Below are 15,523 nucleotides of genomic sequence, written 5' to 3' on the forward strand. Positions count from 1 at the left end.
GTTGTGTGTGTGTTATCTCTCAGATCCCGTGAGTAAGGGAGATGAGTACATCCTGCTGAATAACAGCCAACCCAAAAAATGGAAAGTGGTGAGTGTGTCCGGTAATGAGGCACTTGTTCCCTCAGTCTGCTTCACAGTGCCACCCTCCAACAAGGAAGCTTTGGATGCCACCAACAGGTAACTATCACCCACTAACTCCACTGCTTGTTAACTAGCATAACTAGCATAATCTGTAACCAGGATTCACACTGACTGACACCCAGATTCACACTCACAGCTGGGCTCACACTTACTCTCACTCACCCCCGGCTTCACAGTAAAATTGGGCTCACACACAAACCAAACTCCCTCTCAAACAGGACACACACTCACACCATGACTCACACCCACACCCAGTTTCATACTGACATCAGGACACACACTCACACCCAGTTTTACACTCACAACAAGACACACACTCACACCAGGACTCACACTCACACCCAGTTTCACACTCGTACCAGGACACACACTCACACCCAGTTTCATACTGACATCAGGACACACACTCACACCCAGTTTCACACTCACAAGACAGACACTCACACCAGGACTCTCACTCACACCCAGTTCACACTCACAATAGGCGGGGGGGAGGAACATAGCGTTTCAGGTAGAACCCTTGTTCGGGACTTTGGGTGGGGCTAAGGGGCGCTGCAGATAGAGAGAGAGAGAGGGGGGGGAGGGGAGAGAGGGAGAGATGGTTGGTGGGGGTTTGGGAGGGGAGAGGGCTGGAATGAGCTGAGGTAGTGAAAGGTGATCACAGGAGGTGGGACACCTGGTTGGTCGATGGGACGATAGAATAGTGTTTTATTGAAATGGCGGGAGATTGCTGAATGTGGAGGTGCGGAGGGATCAATCACGGAACGTTAGTTTGCAGGAACAGCAAGTGACGAGGAAAGTAACTGGATAGTTGTTGTTTATTGTGAGGGAAAGGAATAGAAATGTCAGGGTGTTACTGCAGCTGGTCAGTGTGAGTGTGGTGCTGGAAAAACACAGCAGATCTGGCAGCATCTGAGGAGCAGGAGAATCGACGTTTCGGGCAAAAGCCCGTCATCCTGATGCTGCCTGACCTGCTGTGCTTTTCCAGCACCACTCTAATCTTGACTCTAATCTCCAGCATCTGCAGTACCCACTTGTGGCTGGTCAGTGTGAGAGCACATCCACAAAACTGGGCACAGTGGTGTTCTCCTTGTATAAAGAATGATATAACGGCATTAGGCAGAGTCCACAGAAGGTTCACCCGACTGGGTCCTGGGTGAGGAGGTTGAAGAGTTTCAGCTTGAATGGTGTGTGACTGACGGTGTCCCTCTGACGGTGTCCCTCTGACGGTGTCCCTCTGTTGGTGTCCCTCAGGCTGGAGAGCACCCACCACACCCTGGTCACCATGTGGCACCAACTGCACACGGACATGCAGAGCCTGCTGCCCTGGCTATACCTTCACCGAGACATGCAACAGGTTCGCTCCTGGACCCTGCTTACGGTGAGTTAGCCCCTACCCAGGGGGGGACCTGTCACCGACACCCTGCCACCCTCACCCTCACTCCCCTCCCTCCTCACCCTCACTACCCTCCGTCCCTCATTCCCCTCCGTCCCTCACTCCCCTCCATCCCTCACTCCCCCTCCCTCCCCCTCACTCCCCTCCCTCCTCACCCTCACTCCCCTCCGTCCCTCACCCTCACTCCCCTCCCTCCTCACCCTCACTCCCCTCCCTCCTCACCCTCACTCCCCTCCCATCTCACCCTCACTCCCCTCCCTCCTCACACTCACTCCACTCCCTCCTCACACTCACTCCCCCCCTCCTCACCCTCACTCCCCTCCCTCCTCACACTCACTCCACTCCCTCCTCACACTCACTCCCCTCCCTCCTCACCCTCACTCCCCTCCCATCTCACCCTCACTCCCCTCCCTCCTCACCCTCACTCCCCTCCGTCCCTCACCCTCACTCTCCTCCGTCCTCACCCTCACTCCACTCCCTCCTCTCACTCACTCCCCTCCGTCCTCACCCTCACTCCCCTCCCTCCTCACCCTCACTCCCCTCCGTCCTCACCCTCACTCCCCTCCCTCCTCACCCTCACTCCCCTCCCTCCTCACCCTCACTCCCCCCCTCCTCACCCTCACTCCCCTCCCTCCTCACCCTCACTCTCCTCCGTCCTCACCCTCACTCCACTCCCTCCTCTCACTCACTCCCCTCCGTCCTCACCCTCACTCCCCTCCCTCCTCACCCTCACTCCCCTCCGTCCTCACCCTCACTCCCCTCCCTCCTCACCCTCACTCCCCTCCCTCCTCACCCTCACTCCCCCCCTCCTCACCCTCACCCCCCCCTCCTCACCCTCACTCTCCTCCGTCCTCACCCTCACTCCCCTCCCTCCTCACACTCACTCCCCTCCCTCCTCACCCTCACTCCCCTCCCTCCTCTCACTCACTCCCCTCCGTCCTCACCCTCACTCCCCTCCCTCCTCACCCTCACTCCACTCCCTCCTCTCACTCACTCCCCTCCGTCCTCACCCTCACTCCCCTCCCTCCTCACCCTCACTCCCCTCCGTCCTCACCCTCACTCCCCTCCCTCCTCACCCTCACTCCCCTCCGTCCTCACCCTCACTCCCCTCCCTCCTCACCCTCACTCCCCTCCGTCCTCACCCTCACTCCACTCCCTCCTCTCACTCACTCCCCTCCGTCCTCACCCTCACTCCCCTCCCATCTCACCCTCACTCCCCTCTGTCCTCACCCTCACTCCCCTCCCTCCTCACCCTCACTCCCCTCCCTCCTCACCCTCACTCCCCTCCCATCTCACCCTCACTCCCCTCCCTCCTCACACTCACTCCACTCCCTCCTCACACTCACTCCCCTCCGTCCTCACCCTCACTCCCCTCCCTCCCTCACCCTCACTCCCCTCCCTCCTCACACTCACTCCCCTCCGTCACTCACCCTCACTCCCCTCCCTCCTCACACTCACTCCCCTCCCTCCTCACACTCACTACCCTCCGTCCCTCATTCCCCTCCGTCCCTCATCCTCACTCCCTCCCTCCTCACCCTCACTCCCCTCCCTCCTCACACTCACTACCCTCCGTCCCTCATTCCCCTCCGTCCCTCATTCCCCTCCATCCCTCACTCCCCCTCCCTCCCCCTCACTCCCCTCCATCACTCACTCCCCTCCGTCCCTCACTCCCCTCTGTCCCTCCCCCTCACTCCCCTCTGGCCCTCCCCCTCACTCCCCTCCGTCACTCACCCTCATTCCTTGCCTCCTCACCCTTACTCCCTCCGTCCTCACCCTCACTCACCTCCGTCTGTCACCCTCACTCCCCTCCCTCCTCACATTCACTCCCCTCCGTCCCTCACCCTCACTCCCCTCCCTCCTTACCCTCACTCCCCTCCGTCCCTCACTCCCCTCCCTCCCCCGCACTCCCCTCCGTCCCTTACTCTCCTCTGTCCCTCACCCTCACTCCCCTCTGTCCCTCCCCCTCACTCCCCTCCGTCACTCACCCTCACTCTCGTCTGTCCCTCCCCCTCACTCCCCTCCGTCACTCACCCTCACTCCCTGCCTCCTCACCCTCACTCCCCTCCCTCCTCACACTCATTCCCCTCCGTCCCTCACCCTCACTCCCCTCCCTCCTTACCCTCACTCCTCTCCGTCCCTCACTCCCCTCCGTCCCTCATTCCTCTCCGTCCCTCACTCCCCTCCGTCCCTCACTCCCCTCCCTCCCCCTCACTCCCCTCCATCCCTCACTCCCCTCCATCCCTCACTCCCCTCCATCCCCCTCACTCCCCTCCATCCCTCACTCCCCTCCCTCCTCACACTCACTCCACTCCCTCCTCAAACTCACTCCCTCCGTCCCTCACCTTCACTCCCCTCCCTCCTCACACTCTCTCCCCTCCATCACTCACCCTCACTCCCCTCCCTCCTCACCCTCACTCCCCTCACTCCTCACACTCACTCCCCTCCCTCCTCACCCTCACTCCCCGCCGTCCCTCACCCTCACTCCCCTCCGTCCCTCACCCTCACTCCACTCCCTCTTCACACTCACTCCCCTCCCTCCTCTCACTCACTCCCCTCCGTCCCTCACCCTCACTCCTCTCCCTCCTCACACTCACTCCCCTCCCTCCTCACACTCTCTCCCCTCCATCACTCACCCTCACTCCCTTCCCTCCTCACCCTCACTCCCCTCACTCCTCACACTCACTCCCTTCCCTCCTCACCCTCACTCCCCTCACTCCTCACACTCACCCCCTTCCCTCCTCACCCTCACTCCCCTCATTCCTCACCCTCACTCCGCGCCGTCCCACACCCTCACTCCCCTCCGTCCCTCACCGTCACTCCCCTCCCTCCTCACACTCACTCCCCTCCCTCCTCACACTCACTCCCCTCCCTCCTCACCCTCACTCCCCTCCCTCCTCACACTCACTCCCCTCCCTCCTCACCCTCACTCCCCTCCGTCCCTCACCCTCACTCCCCTCCGTCCCTCACCCTCATTCCCCTCCCTCCTCACACTCACTCCCTCCCTCCTCACACTCACTCCCCTCCGTCACTCACCCTCACTCCCCTCCCTCCTCACACTCACTTCCCTCCCTCCTCACCCTCACTCCCCTCCGTCCCTCACACTCACTCCCCTCCCCCCTCACCCTCACTCCCCGCCGTCCCTCACCCTCACTCCCCTCCGTCCCTCACCCTCACTCCCTCCGTCCCTCACCCTCACTCTCCTCCCTCCTCACCCTCACTCCCTCCGTCCCTCACCCTCACTCCCCTCCCTCCTCACACTCACTCCCCTCCGTCCCTCCCCCACTCTCCTCCGTCCCTCCCCCTCACTCCCCTCCCTCCTCACACTCACTCCCCTCCGTCCTTCACCCTCACTCCCCTCCCTCCTCACACTCACTCCCCTCCGTCCCTCACCCTCACTCCCCTCCCTCCTCACACTCACTCCCCTCCATCCCTCCCCCTCACTCCCCTCCCTCCTCATACTCACTCCCCTCCGTCCCACCCCCTCACTCCCCTCCGTCCCTTACCCTCACTCCCCTCCCTCCTCACACTCACTCCACTCCCTCCTCACACTCACTCCCTCCGTCCCTCACCCTCACTCCCCTCCCTCCTCACACTCTCTCCCCTCCATCACTCACCCTCACTCCCCTCCCTCCTCACCCTCACTCCCCTCACTCCTCACACTCACTTCCCTCTCTCCTCACCCTCACTCCCCGCCGTCCCTCACACTCACTCCCTCCGTCCCTCACACTCACTCCCCTCCCTCCTCACACTCACTCCCCTCCGTCACTCACCCTCACTCCCCTCCCTCCTCACACTCACTCCCCTCCCTCCTCACCCTCACTCCCCTCCGTCACTCACCCTCACTCCCCTCCCTCCTCACACTCATTACCCTCCGTCCCTCAATCCCCTTCCTCCCCCTCACTCCCCTCCCTCCCTCTCTCCTCTCCGTCCCTCACTCCCCTCCGTCCCTCACTCCCCTACGTCCCTCACTCCCCTCCCACCCCCTCACTCCCCTCCATCCCTCACTCCCCTCCCTCCCCCTCACTCCCCTCCATGCCTCACTCCCCTCCCTCCTCACACTCACTCCCCTCCCTCCTCACACTCTCTCCCTTCCATCACTCACTCTCACTCCCCTCCCTCCTCACCCTCACTCCCCGCCGTCCCTCACCCTCACTCCCCTCCGTCCCTCACCCTCACTCCACTCCCTCTTCACACTCACTCCCCTCCCTCCTCTCACTCACTCCCCTCCGTCCATCACCCTCACTCCCCTCCCTCCTCACACTCACTCCACTCCCTCCTCAAACTCACTCCCTCCGTCCCTCACCCTCACTCCCCTCCCTCCTCACACTCTCTCCCCTCCATCACTCACCCTCACTCCCCTCCCTCCTCACCCTCACTCCCCTCACTCCTCACACTCACTCCCCTCCCTCCTCACCCTCACTCCCCGCCGTCCCTCACCCTCACTCCCCTCCGTCCCTCAACCTCACTCCACTCCCTCTTCACACTCACTCCCCTCCCTCCTCTCACTCACTCCCCTCCGTCCCTCACCCTCACTCCTCTCCCTCCTCACACTCACTCCCCTCCCTCCTCACACTCTCTCCCCTCCATCACTCACCCTCACTCCCTTCCCTCCTCACCCTCACTCCCCTCACTCCTCACACTCACTCCCTTCCCTCCTCACCCTCACTCCCCTCACTCCTCACACTCACCCCCTTCCCTCCTCACCCTCACTCCCCTCATTCCTCACCCTCACTCCGCGCCGTCCCACACCCTCACTCCCCTCCGTCCCTCACCGTCACTCCCCTCCCTCCTCACACTCACTCCCCTCCCTCCTCACACTCACTCCCCTCCCTCCTCACCCTCACTCCCCTCCCTCCTCACACTCACTCCCCTCCCTCCTCACCCTCACTCCCCTCCCTCCTCACACTCACTCCCCTCCCTCCTCACCCTCACTCCCCTCCGTCCCTCACCCTCACTCCCCTCCGTCCCTCGCCCTCATTCCCCTCCCTCCTCACACTCACTCCCTCCCTCCTCACACTCACTCCCCTCCGTCACTCACCCTCACTCCCCTCCCTCCTCACACTCACTTCCCTCCCTCCTCACCCTCACTCCCCTCCGTCCCTCACACTCACTCCCCTCCCCCCTCACCCTCACTCCCCGCCGTCCCTCACCCTCACTCCCCTCCGTCCCTCACCCTCACTCCCTCCGTCCCTCACCCTCACTCTCCTCCCTCCTCACCCTCACTCCCTCCGTCCCTCACCCTCACTCCCCTCCCTCCTCACACTCACTCCCCTCCGTCCCTCCCCCACTCTCCTCCGTCCCTCCCCCTCACTCCCCTCCCTCCTCACACTCACTCCCCTCCGTCCTTCACCCTCACTCCCCTCCCTCCTCACACTCACTCCCCTCCATCCCTCCCCCTCACTCCCCTCCCTTCTCATACTCACTCCCCTCCGTCCCACCCCCTCACTCCCCTCCGTCCCTTACCCTCACTCCCCTCCCTCCTCACACTCACTCCACTCCCTCCTCACACTCACTCCCTCCGTCCCTCACCCTCACTCCCCTCCCTCCTCACACTCTCTCCCCTCCATCACTCACCCTCACTCCCCTCCCTCCTCACCCTCACTCCCCTCACTCCTCACACTCACTTCCCTCCCTCCTCACCCTCACTCCCCGCCGTCCCTCACACTCACTCCCTCCGTCCCTCACACTCACTCCCCTCCCTCCTCACACTCACTCCCCTCCGTCACTCACCCTCACTCCCCTCCCTCCTCACACTCACTCCCCTCCCTCCTCACCCTCACTCCCCTCCGTCACTCACCCTCACTCCCCTCCCTCCTCACACTCATTACCCTCCGTCCCTCAATCCCCTTCCTCCCCCTCACTCCCCTCCCTCCCTCACTCCCCTCCGTCCCTCACTCCCCTCCGTCCCTCACTCCCCTCCCACCCCCTCACTCCCCTCCATCCCTCACTCCCCTCCCTCCCCCTCACTCCCCTCCATGCCTCACTCCCCTCCCTCCTCACCCTCACTCCCCTCCCTCCTCACACTCTCTCCCTTCCATCACTCACTCTCACTCGCCTCCCTCCTCACCCTCACTCCCCGCCGTCCCTCACCCTCACTCCCCTCCGTCCCTCACCCTCACTCCACTCCCTCTTCACACTCACTCCCCTCCCTCCTCTCACTCACTCCCCTCCGTCCATCACCCTCACTCCCCTCCCTCCTCACACTCACTCCCCTCCCTCCTCACACACTCGCCCCTCCATCACTCAACCTCATTCCCCTCCCTCCTCACCCTCACTCCCCTCCCTCCTCTCACTCACTCCCCTCCGTCCATCACCCTCACTCCACACCCTCCTCACACTCTCTCCCTCCGTCCCTCACCCTCACTCCCCTCCCTCTTCACCCTCACTCCCCTCCCTCCTCACCCTCACTCCCCTCCCTCCTCACCCTCACTCCCCGCCGTCCCTCACCCTCACTCCCCTCCGTCCCTCACCCTCACTCCCCTCCCTCCTCACCCTCACTCCCCTCCCTCCTCACACTCACTCCCCTCCGTCACTCACCCTCACTCCCCTCCCTCCTCACACTCCCTCCCCTCCCTCCTCACCCTCACTCCCTTCCGTCACTCACCCTCACTCCCCTCCCTCCTCACACTCATTCCCCTCCGTCCCTCACTCCCCTCCCTCTCCCTCACTCCCCTCCGTCCCTCATTCCCCTCCGTCCTTCACTCCCCTCCCTCCCCCACACTCCCCGCCCTCCCTCACTCCCCGCCCTCCCTCACTCCCCGCCGTCCCTCACACCCCTCCGTCCCTCACTCCCCTCCCTCCCCTCACTCCCCTCCATCCCTCACTCCCCTCTGTCCCTCACTTCCCTCCGTCCCTCACACCCCTCCCACCCCCTCCCTCCCCTCCCTCCCCCTCACCCCCCCTCCATGCCTCACTCCCCTCCCTCCTCACCCTCACTCCCCTCCCTCCTCACACTCTCTCCCCTCCATCACTCACCCTCACTCCCCTCCCTCCTCACCCTCACTCCCCGCCGTCCCTCACCCTCACTCCCCTCCGTCCATCACCCTCACTCCCCTCACTCCTCACACTCACTCCCCTCCTTCCTCACCCTCACTCCCCGCCGTCCCTCACCCTCACTCCTCTCCGTCCCTCACCGTCACTCCCCTCCCTCCTCACACTCACTCCCCTCCCTCCTCACACTCACTCCCCTCCCTCCTCACACTCACTCCCCTCCCTCCTCACACTCACTACCCTCCGTCCTCACACTCACTCCCCTCCCTCCTCACACTCACTCCCCTCCCTCCTCACACTCCCTCCCCTCCCTCCTCACCCTCACTCCCTTCCGTCATTCACCCTCACTCCCCTCCCTCCTCACCCGCACTCTCCTCCCTCCTCACCCTTACTCCCTCCCTCCTCACTCTCACTCACCTCCGTCCCTCACCCTCACTCCCCTCCCTCCCTCATTCCTCTCTGTCCCTCATTCCCCTCCGTCCCTCACTCCCCTCCCTCCCCCTCACTCCCCTCCGTCCCTCATTCCCCTCCGTCCCTCACTCCCCTCCCTCCCCCACACTCCCCGCCCTCCCTCACTCCCCGCCGTCCCTCACACCCCTCCGTCCCTCACTCCCCTCCCTCCCCTCACTCCCCTCCATCCCTCACTCCCATCTGTCCCTCACTCCCCTCTGTCCCTCACCCTCACTCCCCTCTGTCCCTCCCCCTCACTCCCCTCCATCCCTCACTCCCCTCCGTCCCTCACTCCCCTCTGTCCCTCACCCTCACTCCCCTCCCTCCCTCCCCCTCACTCCCCTCCCTCCCTCATTCCTCTCCGTCCCTCATTCCCCTCCGTCCGTCACTCCCCTCCCTCCCCCTCACTCCCCTCCGTCCCTCACTCCCCTCTGTCCCTCACCCTCACTCCCCTCTGTTCCTCCCCCTCATTCCCCTCCGTCACTCACCCTCACTCCCTGCCTCCTCACCCTTACTCCCTCCCTCCTCACACTCACTCACCTCCGTCCGTCACCCTCACTCCCCTCCCTCCTCACACTCACTACCCTCCGTCCCTCACCCTCACTCCCCTCCCTCCTCACACTCACTCCCCTCCGTCCCTCACCCTCACTCCCCTCCCTCCTCACACTCACTCCCCTCCCTCCTCACCCACACTCCCCTCCGTCACTCACCCTCACTCCCCTCCCTCCTCACACTCACTCCCCTCCGTCCCTCACTCCCCTCCCTCTCCCTCACTCCCCTCCGTCCCTCACTCCCCTCCCTCCCCCACACGCCCCGCCGTCCCTCACTCCCCTCCATCCCTCACTCCCCTCCCTCCCCCTCACTCCCCTCCATCCCTCACTCCCCTCCATCCCTCACTCCCCTCTGTCCCTCACCCTCACTCCCCTCTGTCCCTCCCCCTCACTCCCCTCCATCCCTCACCCTCACTCCCCTCCCTCCTCACACTCACTCCCCTCCCTCCTCACCCTCACTCCTCTCCGTCCCTCACCCTCACTCCCCTCCCTCCTCACACTCACTCTCCTCCATCACTCACCCTCACTGCCCTCCCTCCTCACCCTCACTCCCCTCACTCCTCACCCTCACTCCCCTCCGTCCCTTACCCTCATTCCCCTCCCTCCTCACCCTCACTCCCCTCCGTCCTCACCCTCACTCCCCTCCGTCCTCACCCTCACTCCCCTCCCTCCTCACCCTCACTCCCCTCCCTCCCACACCCTCACTCCCCCCCTCCTCACCCGCACTCTCCTCCCTCCTCACCCTTACTCCCTCCCTCCTCACTCTCACTCACCTCCGTCCCTCACCCTCACTCCCCTCCCTCCTCACACTCACTCCCCTCCGTCCCTCCCCCTCACACCCCTCCCTCCTCACACTCACTCCCCTCCGTCCCTCACCCTCACTCCCCACCCTCCTCACCCTCACTCCCCTCCCTCCTCACCCTCACTCTCCTCCCTCCTCACCCTTACTCCCTCCCTCCTCACCCTCACTCCCCTCACTCCTCACACTCACCCCCCTCCGTCCCACCCCCTCACTCCCCTCTGTCCCTTTCCCTCACTCCCTTCCCTCCTGACACTCACTCCCCTCCCTCCTCACCCTCACTCCCCTCCGTCCCTCACCCTCACTCCCCTCCCTCCTCACCCTCACTTCCTTCCCTCCTCACCCTCACTCCCCTCACTCCTCACACTCACTCCCCTCCATCCCTCACCCTCACTCCCCTCCCTCCTCACCCTCACTCCCCTCCCTCCTCACCCTCACTCCCCTCACTCCTCCCCCTCACTCCCCTCCATCCCTCACTCCCCTCCCTCCCCCTCACTCCCCTCCGTCCCTCACTCCCCTCCGTCCCTCTCTCCCCTCCGTCCCTCACTCCCCTCCGTCCCTCACTCAATCCCTCCCCCTCACTCCCCTCCGTCCCTCACTCCCCTCCCTCCCCCTCACTCCCCTCCGTCCCTCACTCCCCTCCCTCCCCCTCACTCCCCTCCGTCCCTCTCTCCTCTCCGTCCCTCTCTCCCCTCCATCCCTAACTCCCCTCCCTCCCCCTCACTCCCCTCTGTCCCTCACTCCCCTCCGTCCCTCTCTCCCCTCACTCCCCTCCGTCCCTCTCTCCCCTCCCTCCCCCTCACTCCCCTCCGTCCCTCACTCCCCTCCGCCCCTCACTCCCCTCCGTCCCTCACGCACCTCCGTCCCTCACTCCCCTCTCTCCCCTCCGTCCCTCACTCCCCTCTATCCCCTCCCTCCCCCTCACTCCCCTCGTCCCTCACTTCCTCCCTCCCCCTCACTCCCCTCCGTCCCTCACTCCCCTCCCTCCCCTCCGTCCCTCACTCCCCTCCCTCCCCCTCACTCCTCTCCGTCCCTCTCTCCTCTCCGTCCCTCTCTCCCCTCCGTCCCTAACTCCCCTCCCTCCCCCTCACTCCCCTCTGTCCCTCTCTCCCCTCACTCCCCTCCGTCCCTCTCTCCCCTCACTCCCCTCCGTCCCTCTCTCCCCTCCCTCCCCCTCACTCCCCTCCGTCCCTCACTCCCCTCCGCCCCTCACTCCCCTCCGTCCCTCACTCCCCTCTGTCCCTCACTCCCCTCTCTCCCCTCCGTCCCTCACTCCCCTCTCTCCCCTCCCTCCCCCTCACTCCCCTCCATCCCTCACTCCCCTCCGTCACTCACTCCCCTCCCTCTGTCCCTCTCTCCTTTCCGTCCCTCACTCCCCTCCGTCCCTCACTCCCTCCCTCCCCCTCACTCCCCTCCCTCCCCCTCACTCCCCTCCGTCCCTCACTCCCCGCCGTCCCTCACTCCTCTCCCTCCCACTCACTCCCCTCGGTCCCTCACTCCCCTCCCCCCCTCACTCCCCTCCGTCCCTCACTCCCCTCCGTCCCTCACTCCCCTCCGTCCCTCTGTCCCCTCCGTCCCTCACTCCCCTCCCTCCCCCTCTGTCCCCTCCGTCCCTCACTCCCCTCCGTCCCTCTCTCCCCTCCATCCCTCTCTCCCCTCCGTCCCTCTCTCCCCTCCGTCCCTCTCTCCCCTCCGTCCCTCACTCCCCTCCGTCCCTCACTCCCCTCCCTCCCCCTCTCTCCCCTCCGTCCCTTACTCCCCTCCGTCCCTCACTCCCCTCCGTCCCTCACTCTCCTCCCTCACCCACTCCTCTCCCTCCCCCTCACTCCCCTCCGTCCCTCACTCCCTTCCCTCCCCCTCACTCCCCTTCGTCCCTCACTCCCCTCCCTCCCCCTCACTCCCCTCCGTCCCTCACTCCCCTCCCTCCCCCTCACTCCCCTCTGTCCCTCACTCCCCTCCCTCCCCCTCACTCCTCTCCGTCCCTCACTACCCTCCCTCCTCCTCACTCCCCTCCGTCCCTCACTCTCCTCCCTCCCCCTCTCTCCCCTCCGTCCCTCACTCCTACCGTCCCTCTCTCCCCTCCGTCCCTCACTCCTACCGTCCCCCACTCCCCTCCCTCCCCCTCACTCCCCTCCGTCCCTCACTCCCTTCCCTCCCCCTCACTCCCCTCCGTCCCTCCATCCCCTCCCTCCCCCACTCCCCTCCCTCCCCCTCACTCCCCTCCGTCCCTCACTCCCCTCCCTCCCCCGTCCCTCACTACCCTCCCTCCCCCTCACTCCCCTCCGTCCCTCACTCCCCTCCGTCCCTCACTCCCTCCCTCCTCCTCACTCCCCTCCGTCCCTCACTCCCCTCCCTCCCCCTCACTCCCCTCCGTCCCTCACTCCCCTCCCTCCCCCTCACTCCCCTCCGTCCCTCACTCCCCTCCGTCCCTCTCTCCCCTCCGTCCCTCACTCCCCTCCGTCCCTCACTCCCTCCCTCCCCCTCACTCCCCTCCCTCCCCCTCACTCCCCTCTGTCCCTCACTCCCCTCCCTCCCCCTCACTCCCCTCCGTCCCTCACTCCCCTCCGTCCCTCACTCCCCTCCCTCCCCCTCCCTCCCCCCCGTCCCTCACTCCCCTCCCTCCCCCTCACTCCCCTCCGTCCCTCACTCCTTCCCTTGCTCCCTCACACTCTTGGTTGTTTTCCAGTTTCGGAGTTTGACTCCAGAGGATTATAAACAGATTCTCTTGAACCTGGAACGTCACTATCAGGACTTCATGAGGCAAAGTCAAGATTCCCAAATGTTTGGAGCAGACGACCGAATTCAGTTGGAGAGGGAATACAAACTGACGACTCAGCACTACGAGAAGCTGCTCCAGAACCTGGAGAGAGGTACACAGGGAAATGAGAAACAAGAGCATGATGAGACCATTCAGCCCCTCGAGCCTTCTCCCCCATCCAGTACAGTGATGGCTGACCTTGTGATTCACCTCCACTTTCCCACCCACTCCCTGTATCCTCGATTCTCTGAGAGTGTCTGCGTGGGTTTCCTCCCACAGTCCAAAGATGTGCAGGTCAGGTGAATTGACCAGGCTAAAGTGTCCATTGTGTTAGGTGCATGAGTCAGGGGTGAATAAAGGGTAGGGGAATGGGTCTGGGTGGGTTACTCTTCAGAGGGTCGGTGTGGACTTGTTGGGCCGAAGGGCCAGATTCCATACTGTACGAAATCTAATCTAATACAATCAAATGACCAAAAATCAGTTTGCAAAAAAAATCATAGCAAATTCATGTTAACGAATCGCGTGCTATAGCAGGACACCCTGAATATTTAGACTTGGCCGTCTGTGATGGAGAACTCTGGAGGTTCATTACCCTCTGAGTAAGGAAATGTTTCCTGATCTCTACCTCAAACCATGAGCCTGTGTCACCTGGTTCCAGACTCACCCACCCCCAGGTGGAGATATTCTCCCTGCATCTAGTCTGTTCAGCACTGTTAGAATTTCATATATTTCCATCAGATCCCCTCTCGTTCATTCTAAACTCCAGTGAATATAGGCCCATCGAACCAGTCGGTCCTCCCAGGAGAGTCCTACCATCCCCGGTATCAGCCGATTGAACCTCTGCTGCATTCCCTCGATGGTAGGTATCTCCTTACTCAGATAGAGAGCCCTAACCTGCACCTAGTACTCCAAGCCCAGTCTTACCAAGGTGCTGTGTAACTACAGTAAGCTGTCCCAACCATCTGAACTCAAATGGGCTGGCTGTGGCCTAGTGGTGCTATCACCTGACTGTTATTCCAGGGATCCAGACAATACTCTGGGGACCTGGGTCCAACTCCAACTATAGCAGATGGTGGAAATCGAAATCACCGTAACACCGCTTTCACCCTCACACACCTTTGTTTGTTCACATTGTACTGTGTCTACATTGTGTTTATGCATTCACTCACACTCACTCCCATTTCCACACTCACGCACACTCACACACTCATACCCACACCCACACCCACACCCACTCACACCCACAACCACACATTCACTCACACACACGCACATACTCACTCACTCTCACACACACGCACATACTCACTCACTCTCACACACACGCATGTACTCACTCTCACTCACACACACGCACGTACTCACACACACACATGCACGTACTCACACACACACGCACGTACTCACTGTCACACACACACATGTACTCACTCACACACACGCACGTACTCACTGTCACACACGCACATACTCACTCACTCACACACGCACGTACGCACTCTCACACACACACACGTACTCACTCACTCTCACACACACGCACATACTCACTCACACACACACATGTACTCACTCTCACTCACACACGCACGTACTCACACACACACGCGCACGTACTCACTCAGTCACACACATGCACGTATTCACTGTCACACACACACATGTACTCACTCTCACACACACGCACGTACTCACTCACTCTCACACACACACGTACTCACTGTCACACACACACATGTACTCACTCTCACACACGCGCACGTACTCACTCACTCTCACACACGCACGTACTCACTGTCACACACACACATGTACTCACTCTCACACACACGCACGTACTCACTCACTCTCACACACGCACGTACTCACTGTCACACACACACATGTATTCACTCTCACACACGCGCACGTACTCACTCACTCTCACACACGCACGTACTCACTGTCACACACACACATGTACTCACTCACACACACGCACGTACTCTCACACACACGCACGTACTCACTCTCACACTCACGCATGTACTCACTCACTCACACACACGCACATACACTCACGCTCACGCATGTACTCACTCACTCTCACACACGCACGTACTCACTCTCACACACACACGCACGTACTCACTCTCACACACACGCACGTACTCACTCACTCTCACACACACCCCTTGTCTTATCCTCCCAATTCATAATCCTGCTCTATTTTGGGAATGTCGTATATGGTTCCCACTTCCAGTTTGTTTCCATCCGATCCTCGCAGAACCCATCCAGTCGCTTGCTGCCACTTGGAAAAAGACCTGTTTCTTCCCATTCTCTGTTCCCTGTCTGTCCAAGAATTCTCAAATAATGCAAAGATATTACTACTACCCCATGTGATTAAAATCTACAGAGATCTCAGGATGGTTTGGGGATTACAGCAAAGATGTTTCAGA

The 15,523-nt window shown here is 62.3% G+C and overlaps 1 protein-coding gene across 1 annotated transcript in view; it reads left to right on the plus strand.

The window, feature by feature from the left end:
- LOC122547394 (plectin-like) overlaps positions 1-15,523 on the plus strand; it is a 208,692-nt gene that overhangs the window by 118,159 nt on the left and 75,010 nt on the right. The window contains 3 exon segments of the mRNA XM_087987780.1: positions 27-177; positions 1,396-1,522; positions 13,014-13,197. Coding sequence (XP_087843906.1) covers positions 27-177; positions 1,396-1,522; positions 13,014-13,197 — 462 coding nt within the window.

Source organism: Chiloscyllium plagiosum, unplaced genomic scaffold (genome assembly GCF_037043375.1).
Source record: "Chiloscyllium plagiosum isolate Xiang-an unplaced genomic scaffold, Cpla_swu_hap1 HiC_scaffold_5, whole genome shotgun sequence".
In the NCBI taxonomy this organism is placed as follows: domain Eukaryota; kingdom Metazoa; phylum Chordata; class Chondrichthyes; order Orectolobiformes; family Hemiscylliidae; genus Chiloscyllium; species Chiloscyllium plagiosum.